Raw genomic sequence first — 22,341 nt, 5'->3', positions numbered from 1 at the left:
GTGGGTACTCAGTGGGCCTGTTCTTCGCGGTTTCCAAGAAGGGCCAGGCCTAGGAAGACGCTTCTCAATTCAATCCTAATTGAAGACGTCTTGTCAGGATTGGGCACCCAGCTGAGAGGATGCCAGGAACGGTCTTTTTTTTTTTTTTTTTTTTTTTGGAATTTTAACTTATTCCCATAGGGTCTTAATTTTGACTTTGTCTTCATTCTGAAGGTAAATCGAGCCTTTGTAGCCGTGATTACAGAAAGACATTTCAATCCTTTTTTGCTTCTTCGTCTTCTTTTTTTTTTTTTTAAATAGGTTAATCAACCGACTGAAGAGGCATTACAATGCAAGTGTAAAATTTTGTTCAGAAAAGAAATTTGGTGTCAGGCTAAGGGTAGGAGTTTGGAGAAAAGCAGAATTTCCATTTTGCCCTAGTCTCTAACCATAACTTCTTAAAAGAAGTTACTTGGGTTTTGTACCAATGACACCACCTTTTAAGTAAAATTGATGGGAAAGGTATTTTTCATGAGTTGCAGTTAACAAGAATAGCCCAGATTCTCAATACTTGTAAAATTTTCCTTCACACTACGAGCGGAGGACCACGTGGCCTAATGGATAAGGCGTCTGACTTCGGATCAGAAGATTGAGGGTTCGAATCCCTTCGTGGTTGTGGTTTCCTTTTTCACACTCCGGCTACCTTTACCCAGATATCACTGTCCCAGAATCTCCCTTTGGTTATGTGTGATTCAGTAAGTGGGGTCGGTGCCAGCCTTCTCTTTGTACTATAGGAGTCCTTGGTCAGGCAGGTACGCAGGTGTTGGGATTGCGAAAAGCGCCAGCCTTGGTCTTTTGGAGTCTCCTCCAGGAGTTTGGGTGGACCCAGGGAGTGAGGTGGGTGCCACAAGGCACTAATGTCAAGGAATTCTGCTCTCCCCGTCCGATAGTGTCTGGACGTATCTTATTTTAGCTTACGACTCTTCCGTTGGTTTTCAGGTGCCGCTCTGTACTTTGACGCTGAAAATGTTGATTTGCTTTTTGGAAGTCAGTTTAAATGGCGCCCCCTTTCGACAGGAAAACTTGCCACATTTTAAGCAGCTGGCTCCTGATTCACGTGGATGCCACCTGAGAGGAGCGCCGTCTTTCGGTGGGTTCTCAGAGACCAGCTGTGGGTTCTCCCACACGTTGCAGGATGAATTAGTTGAACGTTAAGCAGTATCTGAGGAGCCAGGGTTAACACAGAAACCTGGAACCATGAGAAGAGACCAGTCAGGCAAATTATAATGAAGAGGGAGCAGCTTCTGCACAAGTGGAAAGAACGTGGTCAAATACATTTGAATATTTAGGTGTAATGGACACATTCATATAACAATATGACAGCTCAAATTAGATTCAAGTAGGAATTGAAATTTTAAATGGTCTTAAACTATGAAATATTTTGAATTAGTTGTCAAGTCTTCCTACTGAGAAAATTACATGTCCTTCCGTTTACTACGAACTTCTTTAAAACATTAAAAGAAGAAATAAATCTAACCAGACACAGCTCTTCCACAGTATAGGAAGGAGAGAAAGAAAAAAAAATCCACAACTGCTCATGCCGAATGCTGTAATGATTTTTTTTTCCTGTGAGTGTACTTCTTTAGCAGCTTTATCGAGGCATAATTTTCTTAAACTGCATGTATTTAAACTTATAGTTTGATATATGTATAACTCATGAAACCATCACTACAAAAGAGATAATGAACACAGACACCATCCTCAAACGTTTCCTCAGGCCTTTTTGTAATATGTTCATCTGTTGCTGGATTTTGTTTGTTAGTATTTTGTTGAGAATTTTTATGTCCATGTTTATAAGATATATTGGTCTGTAGTTTTCTTATCTCATGATGTCTTTGTGTGACTTTAGCATCAAGGTAATAATGGCTTCCTTTTCCAATTTTTATAAGAGTTTGTAAAGAATTAATATCAATTTTTTAAAAATGGTAGAATTTAGCAGTTAAGATGTCTAGACTTGGGCTTTTCTTTATGGGTAATTTTACTCACTAAATCAATCTGTTTGCTTGTTATGGATTCTAATTCCATGCTAAATGCTTATGTCAGTCATCTACATCTTTGTAACAAACCTCACCCAGATTTTGTGGGTGACTTAAAACAACATTTAGTTTGCAATTCTGCAGGTCAGTTATTGGGCTGTGCTCAACTAGGCAATTCTTTTGCTGGTTTTGCTTGTGGTCACTCATTGATTGCAGTTTTCTGGCAGCCTGACTGGGACTAGATGGTCCAAAATGTTCCCACTCACTGTCTGGGGTGTCATGTGGAATGGCTGGGATGACTGGGACTCTCTCTTCACATGATCTTCAGTTTTTCTGGAAGTTAGGTAGGATTTCTTCACATGATGTCTCAGGGTCCCAAGATGGCAAGAGGAGAAGTTATAAGGCTCTTGAACCCTAATATTGAAACTCCCACAACCTCACTCCCACAACATCATTAGGACAGCATTCTATTGGCCAAATCACAAGGTCAGCTCACATACAAGGAGGGAAATAGACTCCACCTCTTTATGGTAGCTGCTGCACGATCATATTCCAAAGGGACATGCATAGTGGGAATTTGTGACAGGACTTGGTGACTGAACAACAACAATCAATCAATCAAACAATGTTTTGTTATCCCATTTAACACTAAAAACAACACTGTGAATAGCCACTATTGATATATCTTGGTAAGTAAATTATCCGTTATCACTTCTTTACCAGTGTTAATCTGAATTGGTCTGTGAACCTTGTTTTGAACCTATGTTTGGAGAAGGAAATGGCAACCCACTCCAGTATCTTGCCTGGAAAATCACATGGACGGAGGAGTCTGGTGGGTTACAGTCCATGGGGTCGCAAAGAGTCGGACACGACTGAGCGACTTCACTTTCTTTACCTGGTGGGCAGCTCAGGGTGGGGCCAGGGATAATGTAAGCGCTCCAAAATGTCGCAGCAGCTGAAAAAGCACTGATAGTGCTGAGCATTTGAACACGTGCAATTACAAATTTTTGTAAAGCTAGAGAACTCCATGTCCTTGTCTCAGGATGACTCTGATAATGTTTAAGATCGAGAGGGTGAGATTAAGTGACCCACACACAGACTCCTGGTTCAACTCTTTTTCTGAGACTGAGTTCCTGAGCGTCTGATATATCTACAGGCAGCATGGACTTATAAAGAGTAATAAGCACCTTAGAGGAAGCCCCGATGAGTGGAGAAACTGAGGAAACCAGGTTCAAATACAGGAAAATTTCTACTGAGATACGTTTAAAAACCAAGATCGTCCACATTTCACACAACCGACAAATCAGACGTAGTTTATTACTGTGAAACAGTCTTGGCAAGAGACAAAAGTTAAATTGCCAACGTGTCGGAAGAAGGAAGACACCGAAATCAGCGGGATGGTACTTAAATCATGCACGACCGTAAACAGAATTTTAAGACAACCCACAACCAAGCTCTAGTGTGTAAATCCCAACCGTTGATCTCTTTGCGGGGACCTCAAATTTAACCTGTCTCATACGTCTAGAGAGTAGTAAAATTTGCTCCAGGTGAGGCTCGAACTCACAACCTCGGCATTGCTCACAAGTGTACTGTCTTATAAGTACCGCGCGCTAACCGATTGCGCCACTGGAGCTCCGCTAGGTAGGGGTTTGGGGAGGTGTAAGTGAATATACTTTCACAGATGAAGACTTGTTTAAGGTAGTCAATATTGTGAATAAAATGGCGCCTTCTGATATGGGGTTTTCTCTTTGAATCTGATATGCAATTCACAGCAGCAGTCTTTGATTAGTTGGTATCAGCCAATCTGCCGCCGTTTCCCCCACAGTACAGAGAAGCAGCCGCGGTTGAGTGTCGCAGTCATCTCCATCTTGATTTTCCGCTCATATTCCCACGGCTTCTCTAAATTCAGACTTATTTGAAAGCATTTGAATGGGAAAAAAAAAATTACATTGGTTCCACAAAGGCAGGAAGCTTTCCACTCAGGAGTGTGTACTCCGTCTGGGAGACCACAGTGCATTTTCGTTGCTCCGAATTCCCGGGAACTTATCATCACCTCTGCCTCGGCTCTGCCCTCCGCTCGGCCGACTTTCCCTCTGCTTCAGATGCCACCCGTCCCACCCCGACCCAGTCACTGTTTTTTAACTTAAGAATGTTAAAACACTTTGCTATCCTGAAACATTTGGAGAGCTAATATTTCCTTTAGAAAAAGCACTGTTTTAAATGTACTTTAAATAAACTATATTAAATGCAATACAGATTAAGGAAATGCAGAAAAACAAAAAGGTGGTAACTTGAAAATTTTCTGAAGTCTCATACTCAGAGAAATATATTGTTTATATTTGTGGTTCATTTCAAGATTTTTCATTCTAGTTATACATTTTGGGACAAAAGAAACTTCCACCGGATGGATCCATGGCCTGGGTGGACACACTGTGAACCAGACGTGAACCACAACTTCACTTGTTACCGGACCCCCATTACCTCCATTTTAACAGAGGGGCCGTGATGACACTTTGGGTCTTTCCATATCAATATTCACTTGGACCTTGTTTCCAACAGCCCTTGAAATTTGAGGGTTTTTCTCTTTAGCAAGTCCATTTAGGAAAGAAATGGGGGAATTATATTCTATATATTTTCAGTGGCACTGCAGGGTCCTCAGGAATTGGCTTCTCCCTTTAATCCAAGATGTCAGATCTGAAAACTGGTTTATGATCAGAAACTGGGCAAGGTATTGTGATTGTATTTTTAACTGGGGCAGCTATCCTCAGTCTTCTGATTATCCTTGATTTCTTCTGTGTAGACAGTGATATGCTTGTTGGCTGCCCATCTATTTTGTTTCTAGGGATGCTGTATTTTATTTACTGTCTCAACTCTCTACAAAGGTGGCTACCTCTCTGAAATTGTCTTTCATTACATGAATTTTGCCCACCACACCTGGCGCATGCACGTGCATACACTGACCAGGTTCTGCCCAGCTCAGTGCTGCTATTTCTGGCCTGAATTGCTTCAAGATCCTATAATTCCCATTGCTGTCAGTGAAGCCACTTCTGTAGCAGAATCTCGTATCACCAGCACAAGTCCAATAGAGGACACTCACCATGGAACTTTTAGTAATGGTACTGTACCTCTCCCATCACATGCTTCCCCCAACCCCCAACAGAATATCCTTTGGCTCTCCTGTTACCAATTCATCCAGTGGGTTTTCCAGTATTACATGGTAAATCCACTCTAGCACGTCCACTTCTTTGAATTTTTGATCCCTCTTTCTACCATCAATGTCAAGAGTCCTGGCATTCCTACCACATTTAGTGAGAGCTTTTGCTGTTTTAAGCAGGAGAATCCTAACAGTACGTTGAGTTCTTGCCAGCTGATAAAAATTCTGTACTTTGGGAGAATGCTCTAGTATCAGTGTATTCTACATCAGCTAACTTTGCAGTCTACTATTCTTGATCCAGAACACTTAGAATTTAGTTGTGTATGGAAGGATGCCCAATGTGTGGCAGAGGTACATGTTTGGCAGAGGAGAGATCTCTGCATTGTCTTCAAGGAAGAAGGACTATCTAACCCTTGGTAAGGAGGATTGGGCTACTTCTAAATAGCTCAAATGATCTTGGGAAATCTGGAGATTTAGATGTTCTAATGTATCCCTTGGAGAAGAAAATGGCAGCCCACTCCAGTATTCTTGCCTGGGAAGTCCCATAGACCGAAGAGCCTGGCAGGCTACAGTCCATGGGATCGCAGAGTCAGACATGACTTAGCGACTCAACAGCAACAACAATGCATCCCACCAGATGTCTCCATCCAATGTCTCAATATTCTGTTCTTTTCCAATTGAGGCCATGACCTAGGCACAGAAGATAATCTGGTTCGGGAATTTAACATACTCTGGAGTGCTACTATTCCTGTGATTAAATCTTGGAGCTGAACCTTAGCTTTTTTTGCCCTTGAGTTGCAGGATATGAGAGTTTTTTTATATCCTCCTATGGAGACTCTGGCTTTCACATTAGCCTCTACTTGGCTTCCTTTGTGACTCAGCTGGTGAAAGAATCTGCCTGCAATGTGGGAGACCTGGGTTCAATCCCTGGGTTGGGAAGATTCCCCTGGAGAAGGAAAAGGCTACCCACTCCAGTATTCTGGCCTCGGTCCCAGAGAGTTGGACACAACTGAGTGACTTTCACTTTATTTGATGAGATATCATCCTCAGCATTTAATCATCTCTCTCCAAGGCATCAATTTCTTCTACTGAAGAATTCTATTACATTATTATTATCATCTCTCCCATATTTATCAAGCACCTGATACATCACATCTGCTTTTGCATATCCATTGGTATAACATCTCAGTTCAGGTTGGGTGAAAGTTTTAAAAATTGCTACTTTGTGCTAGTGGCTGTTTGTGTTCCACCAATCCCTTTACTGCCAACCAGATGGATAATTCAGCTTCAAAAATCTCATTTTAGGGACTTCCCTGGAGTCCAGTGATTAAGACACTGCACTTCCACTTCAAGGGCATGGGTTCCATCCCTGGTCAGGAAATTAATATCCCCACTTGCTGCATGGGTGTTGCAAAAAAAAAAAAACAACCAAAAAACTCATCATGGCATTTTCTTATTCAGATGCTTTACCAACTACTGTATTTTGTGTTCCCTGGAAAGACTCCAAAATGGGGATTTGCATTCAGAAACTTTACTGGGGCACTATCTCAGGGTGAACACCTGAGAATCAATGAAGAATCAAAATCTGTCAGAGGAACAAACTGGGCTGCAGTGCAAGCACAGAAGGGCATTTGCCTACTCCTGGGGGTCTCCCCCACTGGAATGGCCCTTTAGATGTGTCCCAAGTTGAGAAGTCAGATCTTGGCTGTTATACCTCTCATAGACCAATAATTGGATATAGGCTGCCCTTGGAAATGAAATGTGACCTTGACCTGAGACAATTCCTAAAAAGGGACGACAGTTGAGAGTCATCAGGTAACAACCTTCCAAGGATCTAGGAAGGTAAATCTTCTATCCAAAGGGTCCAGGTATTTAGTCAATACACCATCTGTGACAGTCACAGTGAGGAAGAAGAGAGAAAATGAGTTTGAGCTCTGGATAGGATTTGAAAACCACCACAGTGAATCTAGATGCTGTAGGAAACATTTTATTGGAGATAGTTGCAGGGCTGGTTCTGAAGCTAAGGGTTCTAGGGTTGAGAAGGGAAAGCCTATCTTTCAAAGGATGCTCTGCCCAAGTGTCATAATCTGAATACACTAAAGACCAGACAGAGTAAAGTTTTTGTAGGGTCTGAATTAAAAAGAGGCTCTGACTGCCACCATCATGGAGATACTCTTCCCTTCATGTGAGGCAATTTCTTGCTCCCACTCTATCTAGGGCTCCTACAAAAGAGTGACAGATCAGTGGAGGCAGGGATCGGTGGGGTGTCATGGAAAAAGGCTGATCTGAAAATATTTGGAAATTGACTTTACATGTTTCTCCTAGGGGAAGACAAATGTTATGAAGTAGAACTTAAATTGTATGGCTATTCGCCGCATTGTCAATTCTACACATTTAGGGTAGAGAGAGAAGGAAGACTCAGAATGTGTAGGAACATTCTTTTTCAGGATATCATGGCAAATTGACGTATCCTCATGGATGAACTGGAGAAGGCAATGGCACCCCACTGCAGTACTCTTGCCTGGAAAATCCCATGGATAGAGGAGCCTGGTAGGCTGTACGCCATGGGGTCGCTAAGAGTTGGACACGACTGAGCGAAGAGAATGTAGAGAAAAGATTTTGTTTTTAAACAGGTTTTCAGGTAAAGAAGCAGGATGGCTCTCGCCCCCAACTTGATCTTATTTGGTTTTGAACTGTTTCATGTATGCCAGAATATCTGACTTGACTGTACTGACTGGAGTCCGATGAAACCAGCGCATGACAGGGACGCCATCAGGTCCCACTAGGAACTTTTCAAAATTCCAGCGGATGTCACGGACCATGATGGGTTCCCAGGATATATGTTTGATTGAGCCCATAAACTCAGAAGGGTGAGGACAGGATTGCTGCAGCAGAGAGATGGAAAAAAGAAATGACGGAATCATTTCTGCTCATGGATGATCCAGGCTAGTTTCACCCACAGATACTCCACTTCCTCTTATGTTGAGATATGTTCATTTCCTATGAATCTTAATATAGTCTCTGAATCACAACCATGCTAACTACCAAGAAAGTTGTAGATATTATAGCAAAAGTCTATTCCCTCTTTCTATTTCTCCCTGTGACCCCATCACAAAATCCTGTTCCTATGAATGAGATATGTCAGCTCTCTAGCTTTCAATTCCCTTTTCTACAAAGGGAATAGATGAGAATGTGGTTTCCTAGATCTTGATGCTCCATGGGCCAGTCATCTTTTGAAAATACCTTTTGGGGGCCAATATGGAGTTCCAGTGTTTTGTTTTGAAAAATGAGAAAAAATTTAAAACACCATTACTTCATTTAGTTTTAAAGAGATAATTATAAGAATAAATTACATATGTGTCCTAATCTTAGAATAATGGGCAGCTCTATAAATCAGTTGATGTTTATGAAACCCTCCTAACATTGCCCTGTTTTTTCAGTTTACTGAGTATATATAAAAATCTCAACATGGGTCAATCTTGGCCCACAGTTCAGCATTTAAGGACACTGAACTCTGATAATCTTTAAGGGCCCTTCTCAGCTCTCATGTTCTCTGTATCTAAGAGCCAGTGTTTCATAAAAGGCACTTATTGCGTTGTATTATATCTGCCTTTTTTTTTTTTTTTTTGTCTTCTCCAGTATGAACTCATCAAGGAACAGGGACTGCATCTGTTCATTTTTATACCCTTATTGTTTAGCAAACTGCCTTATAGATAGCAGGCACTCAACAAATGTTCCTTGAATGAATGAATGTCAATGAACAAAAGAGAATGGTCCCAGTGAAAGGTGGCACTCTACACAATGCTTTGTACCACAAAGCCAGAGCATCACAGATACTAACAAATTTAACCCTAGTCCCTATGCTTATAAGGAGATCTCTTCCAAAGAGTCCAACCCCTCCTCCAGGCAGGAGCCCTTGCATCCATTTCTACCACACCAACTCTACATTAGGAATATTAAAGAAGCAGCAGCTTAGGTCAGTAATTAACTCACCTTTAAGAAGGTGAAGACTTTTTGCTCTGTTTCACCATTCACATCCCCTTTCTCAAACAGCTGGAAATTAGGTACGTATCCTCCTCCCGGACGGACATACCTGCAATGAACCATAATGTTCCCAGGAAGCTCCAGAATATAAGAGAGAAAATTGTAATAGGGTACCAGGATTTGAGGTTACAAAAAAGGGGAAACAGATATGGAGATATAGAAAACAGGGTTGGGAAGGGGAAGTAAGACCATTGTTAAACTTTGGGCTCCCTGACACTTTATTTTTCTCTATTCCACATGCTGTCACTGTCTCCCATCTGTATTGTTTCTGTACCAGCAACGCCAGGAGCTATTTCTGTGCTCCCATTCCTCCACCATCCATCCAGATCTCACTTCCCAGGGAAGGGGAAAGCATCTCTGACACAGCCAGACTCACATCAGTGAAGGCCAAATTTAAAATCAGTTAGTAGGTACCCCAAGCCCAATAACCCACTGCCCATCCTGGAAGTCCCCAACATGGAAGTGCCTCTGGAAATGGAGAAAAGGTAGACAAAGACAAATCTCTATAGGGTTTTAAGTAGGCACTTACTTCAGTCCTGGAAGGATTTCTGAGTTTTCTCCTGGTTCTTGCTTTCCGAATTGGTTACAGGGAAATCCCAACACAACTAGGCCAAAGGGCTTCAGCTCCTCCTGTAGTGCATTCAGTTCTATGGGTAGAGAATGGACAATATAGTGGCCCGGCCAGAGAGCCTGCCTTGTGTATATAGACAGTGATCCTTGGAAATACCCATTTTACAGAGGGAAAAACAGAGGTCCAGGAAAAGGGGGGAAATACCTAAGTCAGAAAGACTGTTCATGGCAGGGCTGAAATGAGATACTAGATCTCCAGACATGTATGCAAAAGCCCTTTGTTATAGTGCAATATTTCCCAAATCTGCAGCACATCAGAATCAGATGGGACCTTTCCTTAAAAATAAGGATGCTCAGATTCCTTTCCAGAAGTTCTTCTGGTTACATTATTCTGAGGTGGCTCCCCAGTCATCTTTATTATTCTAAAGCTCACCAGATCACTGCTGGTAGGATTGTAAAATTGTATAACTGTTATGGAAAATAATATGGAGGTTTCTTAAACAATTAAAAATAGAATTACCATAAAGCAGCAGTCCCAATTCTGGGCATATATGCATAAGAATTGAAAAACAGAGTCTCAGATATCTGCACATCCATGTTCATAGGAACACTATACACAAAAATCAAGAGGTGGAAGCAACCCAAATGTCCATTGATGGATGAATGCATAAACAAAATGTGGTATATCCATATACAATGGAATATTATTCTGTTTTAAAATGGAAGGAAATTTTGTCACATGTTACAACATGAATGAATCTTTATGTTAAATGAAATAAACTAGTCATGAAAAGACAAACACTGTAGGTAAGATAAATACATGTGGTATCTAAAGTAGTCAAATTTATAGAAACAGAAGGTAGAATAGTGGTTACCAGGGGCTGGGGGAAAGGAGAAAGGGGAGCTGTTATTTAATGGATACAGAGTTTCAGTTTTGCAAGACAGAAAAGTTCTAGAGATTTGTTTTACAACAATGAATATTTTTAACACTGCTGAACAGTCTTCTTAAAACATGGTTAAGATGGTAAATTTTATATTTTGTCTTTTTGTACCACAATTTAAAAACAAAAATTTTAATTTCATTTTAATTTTAAACAAAACCACATTTAAACGTCACTGACTATCAGTTTGCCTTCCCTGATTGGTTAATTGGTAGATTGAATCTTTTTTTTTTTTTTAAAGGAAGGGACATGCACAATGAGAATGGACTTCTCTCCTCTTCACAGGCTGGTTCACCCTGGGTGGAGGCGGGTAAATCTGACAGGGGCAAAAAGAAGCAGAGAAATTTCAAGTTGAGCTTTCTGGTGTTCTTTAACAATCTTCAGGATGTTAAAGACGCATTCTACCTAAAAACCCTCACTGATATACCAAAACACAAGCTTCCAATTGCCTTCTTCCCCAAGCTTTTCAGTTTGTTTCCCCAGACTTTTATAATCATCTTTTCACCCTTTGTGAGCCGAACATCTTTAGTTCCATAACAAACACTAACCAGCCACTCCCTAACTGAACAGTCTGCTCAGGCAACAGTGTCAACTGATATCTCCTCTGAGTCCTTTCATTTTTATTCTCTGCAATATAAGATTGCTTTCCTATTTCCACATGGTTCCTAAGTACTTTTCCTCACATCCTCCCCTCTTGTCTTTAGTCACTATAGATAATAACTCCTCTAGGAAACAGACTATTAATTAGGAAACCTGTCTTCCAGTTCTTGAGAAACTATTCCCCAGTTCTTGCACCTATTACATACAGAGTTGGAACTGAATAAATTGATTTTTAAAATCCCTATAACTGGCAAAATGAAGTATGGTCCAATAGAATATTATTCAATCTTAAAACAGAAGGAGGAAATGATCCGAACTCCAAGGTACCTTATTAATTTTAAAAAGCAAATTGGCAGGTTGTATTTATTACTTGTTTGGAGAAGGAAATGGCAACCCACTCCAGTATTCTTGCCTAGAGAATCCCATGGACAGGGGAGCCTGGCAGGTACAGTCCGTGAGTCAAAAAGAGTCAGACATTACTGACTATCATCATCATCATTTATTATATGTCATCAATTGGTAGAAAAGTAAAAAAAAAGAATACATATATATTTTGTAAACATGATAATACTGGTCACCAGAAGGGAAGGGAAACAGATGAAAAGACTTTTTACTCTATATTTTTTTATTCCTTTAATTTTGAGCCTTGTGAATACAGTTCAGTTCAGTACCTATTCAAAATATAATAATGAAAAACCTAAAAATGAAGTTCTTATTAGTTCAAATATAAGAAAAGCATCTATTTGTGATAAAAATTAGTCCTGTTCATTATTTATTGGCTTTTAATCAAAATGGCCTAAGATATGAGAAAGATAACACTTTACCCTGAATAATGCGCAGAGAGGGGAAAAATCTACACCTAAAGGAGGTGTTGAGGTTGGAAAGGAAGCGTTCGCCTCTCTTACGGTCGCCTCTCCAACCCTCGCTCCAGTCAAAGGTGCTCCAGGGATAAAGCCCTTTTTTCTTTTCCCTGTCTTTGTAAGTTACCTGGAAAAGTCTCAAAATCGTCAATCCTACCTCCTGTATTTGCCAAGAAGACTTGAATCTTCAGAGAGGCTGCTGCTCTCAAATACATTATTGGTTCTCCTGGAAATCTCAGGAGCAAAGAGCAGAGGCAGGACGTAGGAAGGGTCAGCAAACATTTTCTGTGAAGGTCCAGATTAGTCATTTCAGATGGCCTCTGGCACCAACACTCACACTACTCAACTCTGTCTTGCAGCATAATATCAACCACAATCTGCAAATGAATGATCATGGCTGTGTTCAATAAAACTTTATTTCAAAATTAGGCTGACTGGATTTGCCCTGTGGACCATAGTTTGCTTACTCCTGACATTAGAGAATAAAGTCACTTGATCATGAGTATTTGTTTTGATATATAGAATTAAAATTAGAATATAATATCAATATGACTTAAAATGTAACAAGCTGGAAAATTAGTCCCAAGGAGATTTAACTATGAACTCTTACCAGGATATTGAGCTGTCAGACCACAATAGGTGGCCACATTGACAAAAAGGACATGTTTGCCCGCATACTGCTTGAACTGAATGTGTTCCTTTCCATTAAGAGTAAAAGCGTCATAATCATAGATGGTGCCTTTCACATCTTTGTAGCAATCCATCTGGAAGATTTTAAAAAATCATAATTTTAGTAATAATAATTCCTAATGTCAGTATAATCTTTCAAACCATTTAAAGAACAATACATATATTAATTGAGATCCAGAAAACAAATACGAGTCATCTAATGTGTCAATGACAAGATTGAAACTAGGTCTTGTGACTTGAAAGGGAATGGTATTTTTGAGGAACAGGCAGTCAAGTCTCTTTATTATCTTTGCAGAGGTAAAATACCAGGAACTGCTTGGATGAATGGAAAAAAGCAGAGATTCATGAGCTGGAATGGGATGGCCTGGAAGTAAGTGGAGTCAAACTGAAAAGCATACTGCCTTTCTTGCTTCTCTGAAAATGAAGCTACCCCTTGTCTCTTGGTTGAAGGCATCTTGCCTGGATTCCCACAGTGAAGAGAAGGTTTTTAATTCCCAAGTATTTCAGGATAGCCTTATTACTTCTTTAACTTTCCCTAGGTCTTCTGACTTCCTGCCCCACTCATCAGCATGGTGGAGTGGAAAGAGCTCTACCTGGGAATCAGAAGCTTGCTCTATTGTTAGAGTTCCTTGTGATCTTGGGAAGTTCTCATCCTTGGCCCTCAGTTTCCCCACTGGTAAAAATGAAGACATTTGTCTAGATTCCTATTAGATCCTGAAAGGCTTCCAGGTTTAACATTCTAGAATCTAATATTACTCCTACCTTGAGTAGTTTTCTCTCTCAATGCACTCTTACTCATATGATGGTCTTGTAAGCCAATACTATGAAATTCTAACTTTTTGTAGCTGCCAGGAAAAGAGATGTAGAGCTCAAAAATCCATCTGTAAGTAGGTCACTAAACTGTGTCTGGCAGCATCCAACTTATCACATGCCAACTCCTTACCCATCATGCTCTAGATATCTAATATCTACCTTCACCACCAGCTCCATCTACCTTAATCTTTATCCAATCTATGGAACGTATTTGAGCAAAGTTCCACATAATAGAAATAAGTTCAGCATGAAATTTTCATTGCCTGTCCTTAGGTTAAATTCCTCTACAGGCAGATCTCATCTTATCTCTCCTCTGTCTTTATCCATGCAGGGTCCATGCAGTACCCAAAATATGCTGACTCCACAGGGCTCACCAGCACATCCTGATTTCCTTCTCTATATCAGGGAAGCTGCTATAAATGGGTTCTGGAATATAGGGAATGTAAAATCCCAAAGTATGAAAAGAAAGCTAACATCCAAACCACCCAGTTAGAAAAAGGCAGAGAGGTACTGACCAGAGAAAAGAGGGAAGAATATAATCTAATAAGAAAGGTCCAGACTTAAACTAGGATTAAACTAGACTCCCTGGAAATGCAAGGGCTATAATGGATTTTAATCAGACACCATCTGCCCCACCTAAAGGAGTGATCCAACACAAAACCAAACCAAACTCTACCACTGATTGTATCCCTAGCACACTTAGCTACTTAGCTTTTACTCCTGGGGAGAGAGGCATTTTCTCTATGCAGGCTTTTGCACTTTTCCCTAAATGTACGCACAAATACACACCAGCAAAACTGAGACATATATAAAGATAACATTATATCAGAGTATCCATTCCTATCTCCATTATGCCTGGTTCCCAGCTAAACATTTTTAAGAATTTGCCTTTTTCCTGCCTTTGCTACTGTGAGGAAAATTCCTGAAAATCATGTTGGGTACCAGAATGCATGACCTTGAGACTCTGATCTTAAAGACTCCTCTAGGTCCAGTCCAGCTTACTCCCGATATTCATTGTTATTTCACATTTATTTAGGTCTGCGTGATATGTCTCAAATATCTCCAGACTCGGCCTTTATTAAGCAAGTTCTACAGTCAAGGGTCTCCACACCCAAGTAGCCAGCACCAGTTAGCATAAACACTGTCTCAACTTTCAAAAATAAGGAAAATCACTCAAGAGGTTATCTAATCAAGAGGAAGGAAGATCTTACTAGAGTTGCAATTATAGATCACATCATATGCACGATAATTTTTGCTCACCCTCCCACCCTATAACTGGGTGAACAAGTGGGTAAATCCTCTTATACACACATTTATGGTGAGAAAGCAGAGACTAATGGAGGTGAAGTGACTTGTCTAAGGCCAAAAATGATAACCCATTATGTGAATGAGAGTTTGCTTGCCCCTAACTTTTGATTGCTTTTTGCTTCTGGGTCTTCTAGTTTATTGTTATTCTTTCCTAAACTGCCCCTGCCATTGCTATACACATTTTTATCAATAAGGCAACTTTTTTTTATTGTATCAATAAGACATGAATTAGAGGCCAGAATTCAAGACTTCTAACTTCAGATCCAATTATTTTGGCCTCCAGTTATTTTTTTCCATATGTTTCTCTGATAACTCTGATTTTATCCATCCCTAAAACTTCCACATTCATTTTCCCACCTTTTCATATGTTTCCTGCTTAGCTGTGTCTGAGATGACTCAACTCAAACTTTCCTCCAAACCCTAATCCCCACTCACTGTGATGCCCACTACAGCTCACGCCTCAGACCCAGCTCTGATGCATACTGATGGGTGGCTAGAAGGATGTCCAGGCAACCTCTACCTGGAGAAGAAGAGGAGAAAGGACCACAGTAAAAAGGTTCTCTTGTCCCTACCCATATTCAGCTCAAGGAACACCATAGAAGTGAAGAAGATTCGAGGAGAAGTGAAGAAATGTTTAGAGGGAGGAAGCAGAAGTCAGAGCCTTACAAGCAGAGCTGAGGGTGGGATCTTGGAGCAGGACCCAAGACTCCACCTTTGAACCTTGTCCCACCCTCTCTGGAAGTCACTTACCTTCTCTAGACTGTAATTTGTTTGCACAAAGCCAGCTAGGAAAAGGAGAAAAAGACAAGAGGCCCTTAACTGTACAGTCATGATAGTATCTTCAGATCACTGGTCTGAGAGTCTGAGGTTGTTGGGCATCCAGTAACCTTTTGATACTCTGCCAGGGACTAGCCCAAGCCTATGTAGGCCAATCATAGGGCGGCAAGGATTTCTAGGGTGTGAGTGGGGCAAGAGTACATAGAATTCAAACCACATCCTCACCTACACACACCCCCGTGAGCACTCAGCGCTCACTAGTGCAATGAGGACCTAGGACTCACATAAATTCTGGCAGAATTATGAAAAGGTGAGGGCAAGCACTCCACACTCTTTCAAGACTATTGTCCATTTTTTCTGAGTGGATAGCCATGTCTAGGTGCAGACGCAGTCCCCCAGACATCTCAGTAAAGTCAATGCGAAAACGCATGACATGGATGTGCCAAATACTATTCCTAATATTATTATTTGGCTTAAAAAAAAAATCAAAGAATGGATCACATGTGATCTCTCTAAGAGAGTTAGAAGAAAACTGGGCCTGAGGAAGGGAAAAATCTTTACACATTAATATGTTCACTATACAGTAAATGTTTTCACATGCTTATAAGTCAGTAAGAAAAACCAAGCAGCCCAAGAGAAACTTGGGCACCAGACAGTAAACCAAATGGCATCTGTGGTAGGATACAGTGTTCTCCCTTGCCAATAATCAAAGAGGTAGAAACAAGAAAAGTTGCATTCTGCATTTATCAGATTGGCCTAAGTTCAAAGGAATGGAGGTACCCAGTCTAGGTGTCAGTCTGGTATACTCCAGGTGAGGGCAGAAAGTAATAGCCACAAAATTTCTGGAGGATAATCTGCCATTTTAAATACAATTTTTTAAAAAGTAAATAACTTAAAAATTCTTTTATTTTGAAATGATTATAAATGTAAACACGTTTGTTAATCTCCTGGAAGCCCCAGGGCCCAAGAAGGATAATGGAAGTGAGACTCACATTCCTCTAAGGATAAAAATGCTTTGCCTCTCAACCATCCTAAGAAACCCCATCCATTCAGCAAAAGTTTCTAACCACTGCTCAATAGTATCAGCCAAAATTTTGAATAGATGAGTTTATGTAACAGGCCTTGAGCACTTGGAATTGCTGACTTTCTCACATAAATAACATATATCTAATTCCCACAAACCTCATGGCAGAGGTGCTGACCAATAACTTTCTCCCTCTTATCTACAGTATCAATTTACTTTCTGGGCCTCTAGTCCTAAGGTTTGAGTTAATCATACTCCTAAATTCATGATTATTTGTTCTTGCAAGGTCCCCCTTTTTATTTTATATTCATACTCAAACTTCTCCCTTCTCCCAATAGGTGAAATATGTTTAATATGCATATTGTTCTTATTCTTGAAATATCTGTATATTGTATACTACCTCTATGAAATTTAAAAAATTATTTTTTTAATTTGGATCTCAGATTTAAAGGGTTGAATTAATCACACTTTTAAATTTATGGCACTATATCATCATTAGGCTGTGCAATGATTCTCTTCTTATATTAATTAAAAACATTTTTTGTCCCCAATCCAATCCCATTTTCCTACCTCTCAGAGAGGAAGAGGGGCAAGGTAACAGTTACTACAGACTGAAAAGTTGGCAGTCTTGTCATGTTGCAACAAAACATTTGGTAAAACTGTTGTCTGATGACTTAGAAGGCAAAATGACTAAAACAAAGATTAATGTGTTTCCTAGTGTTGTGGGATTAGAAGGGTGAGTTTAGCAAGTAACTGTGCTCTAAGGAGATAACTAACAAAGAGATGCTGAAAAATATTTGGATTGGGTGCAGAGGATCAGATTTGTCTTTACCACTCTCCCACAATCTTCCTCCTCCCATAGGATTTGCACTGAAAGCTCAGCTTTACTAACTCTCACGTTTATTGAAATGATAAAGTCTTCTTTAAAGCAGACTCTGGGAGATGGTGAAGGACAGGGAAGCCTGGCGTGCTGCAGTCCGTGGGGTCGCAAACAGCTGGACATGACTGAATAACTGAACAACAAAAGTCTTCTTTTCCAGTTCTAACTGTTTTTTAACCAGGCCCCGCCATAAATAGCTGCCTCCCCCTCCTTAAAACTGAAGTCTGAGTAGGGTTTAATTCTTGCTGCTGGTGGAGTCTGGGCATTCACGAATTCTCTCGGAAAACAGAGGCTTTTTGTTATCCCAGATTTCTGATCTCTTCTCAGAGGCCTCTAATCTAGAGGGAGGAGCCCAAAACAATGACTGCTGGCCCAGCTACTGAGCTCCTAAAGCCCTTGAGGGCAGCTATACAGGTTTCCTACTTCCTGCCCACAGATCCTCCTGCCTTTGTCCAGTCACAGCTAGCACTGGATTTAGCCCAAGGCAAATACCCATCATTAATTTAACAGATGAAGGAACTGATGCTCAGATAGAAAAACTGATTTATCCAAAGTAGAATTACACTCTGCTTCTTTCCTGCTGTTATAAATTCCTTACTTTATTAGCTACATTCTCTTTGCTCATCACACAATAACTAACTCCTAGAGAAGAAGAGACTTATTCATAATTCTTCCTGAGTGTGCAGATCAGATCAAGGGGCCTAAAATCTCTGCCTTCCCATCTCTGTGTCTCATTGTTTTAGTTTCCCTGGAAATAAGAGCTCCAGTCAGGAGAAGGAAAAGTTTAGGAGCTCAAGCTCAGCAGGCGGGACTACATGAGGGGTACTTCCTGTCGAAGTCTATCTCACGATATCATTTTCGTTCTGGAATGCTGAAGCCATTTCCTATTTGTCTTCCCTCTTCCAAGTTCATCCCCTTCAATGCTTTTTTCCTCTTCTCCCTGCTGCCACTGGAGCTGCTGAACTCTTGTCTCATGATATCCTTCCACTGATAGCCAATAAGGCTAACAATTTGTTATAGAATCAAATCCAGAATCTCTAGCATGGTATCCAAAATTCTCCTGTGATCTCAGCCTCCTTCTCAGTCTTCACTCTCAATAAGCTCAGTCTTCAAGCAAGCTAAATACTCTCCATTCCCTGAATCATATCTCTTGGGATTTAAGTTCTTGATCTTGGAGACCAGTTACTCAGGGATTCCATTTTCCTTGTCCCAAATTATCTATATATTTATTTCCATTGAAAGATCAAGAAAGCAAATTCATTAGTTTTTACCAAACAAGATTTTTAGGTAGAAATGTTTAGACCTGAGCCACAGATTAAGTCTGAAAATCAGTCCAGATCTAAATTACACAATAAGATCTCTCTAAATTACTCAATAAGATCTGATTAAAAAAACAAAAAACACATCTCAACAACTGCCTATTTTTCCTAATCAGACTCCAATATTTCCTTGAGGTAGATTTCTTATGAGGATAACTTTTTGTCAAAGGTCACGCAACTACTGGGAGGCCATTTAAAGACTGAAATAAAGCCTTTCAGATTCTCTGTCTTAGCCTGTGTTAATGATTTAATCCTACCTGAGAATCAACACTAAGTTTCTTATGTTAGTTTCATTTTTTTTGAGTCAACATTTATCATTATTTATTGATTTGGTTGTGCTGGCTCTTTATTGCTATATGAGTAAAACAACTGGGATTTCTCTAGTTGCGGTGGGAAGGGGGGTGCTACTCTTAGTCAGGGTGCATAGGCTTCTCAATGCAGTGGCCTCTCCTTTGTGGAGCACAGGCTCTAGTCACATGGGCTTCAGTCGTTGCAGCATGCCAGCGCAGTAGTTGTGGTACACAGGCTTTACTTGCTCCGCAGCATGTGCAATCTTCCCAGACCAGGAGCTGAACCCATATCCCCTGCATTTGCAGGTGGATTCTTTGTTAGCTTCTTTGATCCTAGAGGAAATAAGTTAAACTTTTTTTGAGATGTAGTCCACCTTTTCAACCCAGATTCAATCACAGCCTCTACAACCACCCAAATATGATTTAGAGATTTTTGTCCATCATTTAGCTTTACTTGCATATTTTCCCTGAATTAGACAATCTTCATTGTCATCTGAGATCCCCATTAAGGTCTCTAGGATTTTCTTGGGTTGCAAGTGTGGCCTACAAGTGTGAAGCATAGGGTCTACTCCTAAGCGTGCCATTTTAAAGTTATATTGCTCACGTTTACATGGAATTCGTAGTTGAGAAATCTCTTACATCAAGGATTTCATCTGGCCTTCACAATCAGCCAGTTATAAAGGTAGAACAAGCATTATTTGCTCAGATTTTCAGTGGAAAAATCAGATTAAGAGGGAAAGTGACTTGGGTAAAGTCTCATTAATAGCATAGACCTACAGAGAGTTATTTCAAATCCACTTGTCTCTCCACTCTAGGTTCAATTCTCCATAAAATATATGTTTGGAAAAGGAGGGAAGTTCTAGAGAGACCACTGTTCTTTTGCATTTAATTTTCATCCTCATGTGTTCTTAACCTTCTGGCATCCTTCTTCAAACATGAAGAGGAAGCTCACCTCTGGTCCAGGCTGATTCTGGCCCTGGGCCTTCACTAAAACAGCTGGCCCTGACACCCAGGCTTCTGAAGGGTCTGTCACTCGTGCCAAGCTTTCCTCCTCCAACATGCTACAGGAAGAACTCTGCTTTTTGGAGGTTGGAATGGGGAGGCAGTGAGAGGAAGGATGTGTACTCCCTTGGGTGATGTTCTTGTCTATTACCCCTGTCTTAATGGGCCAGGGGAAGGCGTGGGAGAGAGAGCTCTGTGTCCATGCACAGCCACAAGAATTGGAATAACCCACACCACTCAAACTCAAATGTCCTCCTACCCGGAATTCTCCAGTCTGTGTCTCAGGCCATTGCTGCTCCCAGAGAAAAGATAAATATGCCCATATCACCAACACACACTGCAATCCATCACCAACAACTCAACAGAACTCTGGGACATTGAGAAAATACATCACCAAAGTCCCTTCTAAGGCTGACATTCTTAGTTTATTTTCTTAGATTTTCAGAGATTCTGAACACCCTTAAAATTGATTTGATCAGTTATTACCCCTAGATTATTAGGAAACAAGAGTAGGAAAATAGAACTTTTACAAATTTTAAGCTCTAATGTGTCTTATGGGTCATATTTCTCAGGCCACAACTCTATACATGAAAAGAAGATGCTCAGTAAAGTGGAGAGACTGCCTCCTCCAAGTCACAAGGCCAAGGCTAGACACATCCACAGCTCTGCCCCCACAACAGTCTCTATCCTTGTTGCAGTCAGATCAGGTTTAGAATAAGCAATTTATCCAAAACTTCTTAAATGGATTAAATAACTTTTCTTTCAAACCTAGATTCACTCAAGGTTCATGTGTTGATATTGATTATGTCTTCTTCATATCTTTTAAGTCTAGAACAATCCCATTAAGTTTCTCTTTTATGGCATTTTTGAAGATGGAAGTTCAGTTGTCCTGATAAATATCCCACATTTTTGTTTGTCTCATTGTTTCCTCAAAGTGTCATTCTTCCTTTACACAGGCAGACCTTGTTTTTATTGCACTTCACAGATACTGTATTTTTAATAAACTGAAGGTTTGTGGCAACTCTGAGTAAGTCTATTGGTGCCATTTTTCAAAGAACACTAGTTTTTAAAGCATGTAAATTGGGTTTTTGGTTTTTTTAGACACAGTGTTTATGTCACACACTTAATAGACTACAGTATAATATGAACATATCTTTTATACCCACTGGGAAGCAAATGAAAAAGTTTATGTGACTCACTTTATTGCAGTGGTCTGGAAGGAATCAAGCCCACAGTATCTCCAAGGTGTGCCTATATTTCTTGTTTTGGCAGTGAAGTTGAAGACTTAGATGGACTGGAATTTTGTGAATGGTATAGTCATCCCTGATTATCTGCCAGAGATTGGTTCCAGGAGCCCCTACGAATACCAAAATCTGCGGATGCTCAAGTTCCTCATGAAAAATGTCATAATACAGTTGCTACAATCAGCCCTTTTTATCCATGTGTTTCACATCTATGGATTTAACCAACTGCAGATGAATGCCTGTTTAAGGTAGAAATAAAGTTCTAATTTTTTTCTATATATATCCAATTGAATCATCACTGTTTATTAAAAGACCATCCTTTATTTTTCTATTACTTTATATTGTACTTTATGGCAGGGGGCTTCTCGGGTGGCTCAGTGGTAAAGAATCCACCTGTCAATGCAGGAGACGAAGGTTTGTTCCCTGGGTTGGGAGGATCCCCTGAAGTAGGAAATGGCAACCTACTCCAGTGTTCTTGCCTGAAAAGTTCCATGGGCAGAGGAGCCTGGCGGGCCACGGTCCATGGTGTTGCAAAGAGCCGGACACGACTGAGCACGCACATGCAGATGCCTTGTCCTAAATCAAGAGTCCTCATAGACACAAATCTATTTCTGAGCTTTCTATTTCTTCTCATTGTTCTACATGTTTATCCTTAAACTAACACTTAATGTAGCTTTTAAACATGTAGTTTTAAAAATGAATTTTGATATTTTATAAAGCAAGTTCTCCCACCCTCTTCAAAAGTGTCTATTTTTTTGCATTGATTATTTTTTAAAATGTTATTATTATTAGTTTTATGTTTTGGCATGT

The 22,341-nt window shown here is 40.3% G+C and overlaps 1 protein-coding gene and 2 non-coding genes across 3 annotated transcripts; 1 reads left to right on the top strand and 2 right to left on the bottom strand.

Moving 5' to 3' along the window:
* The first annotated feature begins 582 nt into the window (after positions 1 to 582).
* TRNAR-UCG lies at positions 583 to 655 on the top strand. Its single transcript has one exon. It is a non-coding gene; the product is annotated as a tRNA-Arg (tRNA).
* A 2,899-nt stretch (positions 656 to 3,554) lies between these two features.
* On the bottom strand, positions 3,555 to 3,648 carry TRNAI-UAU. The gene is made up of 2 exons: positions 3,611 to 3,648; positions 3,555 to 3,590 (listed from the first exon to the last, which is right to left on the bottom strand). It is a non-coding gene; the product is annotated as a tRNA-Ile (tRNA).
* A 3,489-nt stretch (positions 3,649 to 7,137) lies between these two features.
* LOC120870407 (epididymal secretory glutathione peroxidase) lies at positions 7,138 to 15,826 on the bottom strand. Its single transcript, XM_040250070.1, has 5 exons — positions 15,746 to 15,826; positions 12,795 to 12,948; positions 9,743 to 9,860; positions 9,163 to 9,262; positions 7,138 to 8,054 (listed from the first exon to the last, which is right to left on the bottom strand). The coding sequence occupies exons 1-5, from the start codon at positions 15,824 to 15,826 to the stop codon at positions 7,848 to 7,850; spliced, it is 660 nt and encodes a 219-aa protein (XP_040106004.1). The 3' UTR covers positions 7,138 to 7,847.
* Positions 15,827 to 22,341: the final 6,515 nt, after the last annotated feature.

Source organism: Oryx dammah, unplaced genomic scaffold (assembly GCF_014754425.2).
Source record: "Oryx dammah isolate SB20612 unplaced genomic scaffold, SCBI_Odam_1.1 HiC_scaffold_11, whole genome shotgun sequence".
Taxonomy (NCBI): Eukaryota; Metazoa; Chordata; class Mammalia; order Artiodactyla; family Bovidae; genus Oryx; species Oryx dammah.
Note: the sequence above shows the minus strand (reverse complement) of the source record. Positions and strands in the feature narration are given on the sequence as shown.

Excerpts from the sequence above, each read along its gene's own strand:
- LOC120870407 (XM_040250070.1), bottom strand. The coding sequence starts at position 15,826 with ATGACTGTACAGTTAAGGGCCTCTTGTCTTTTTCTCCTTTTCCTAGCT. Across the intron at positions 12,949-15,745 it reads CAAATTACAGTCTAGAGAAG|ATGGATTGCTACAAAGATGT; the intron begins GTAAGTGACTTC and ends AAAATCTTCCAG. Across the intron at positions 9,861-12,794 it reads TCTGACAGCTCAATATCCTG|AACTGAATGCACTACAGGAG; the intron begins GTAAGAGTTCAT and ends CTCTACCCATAG.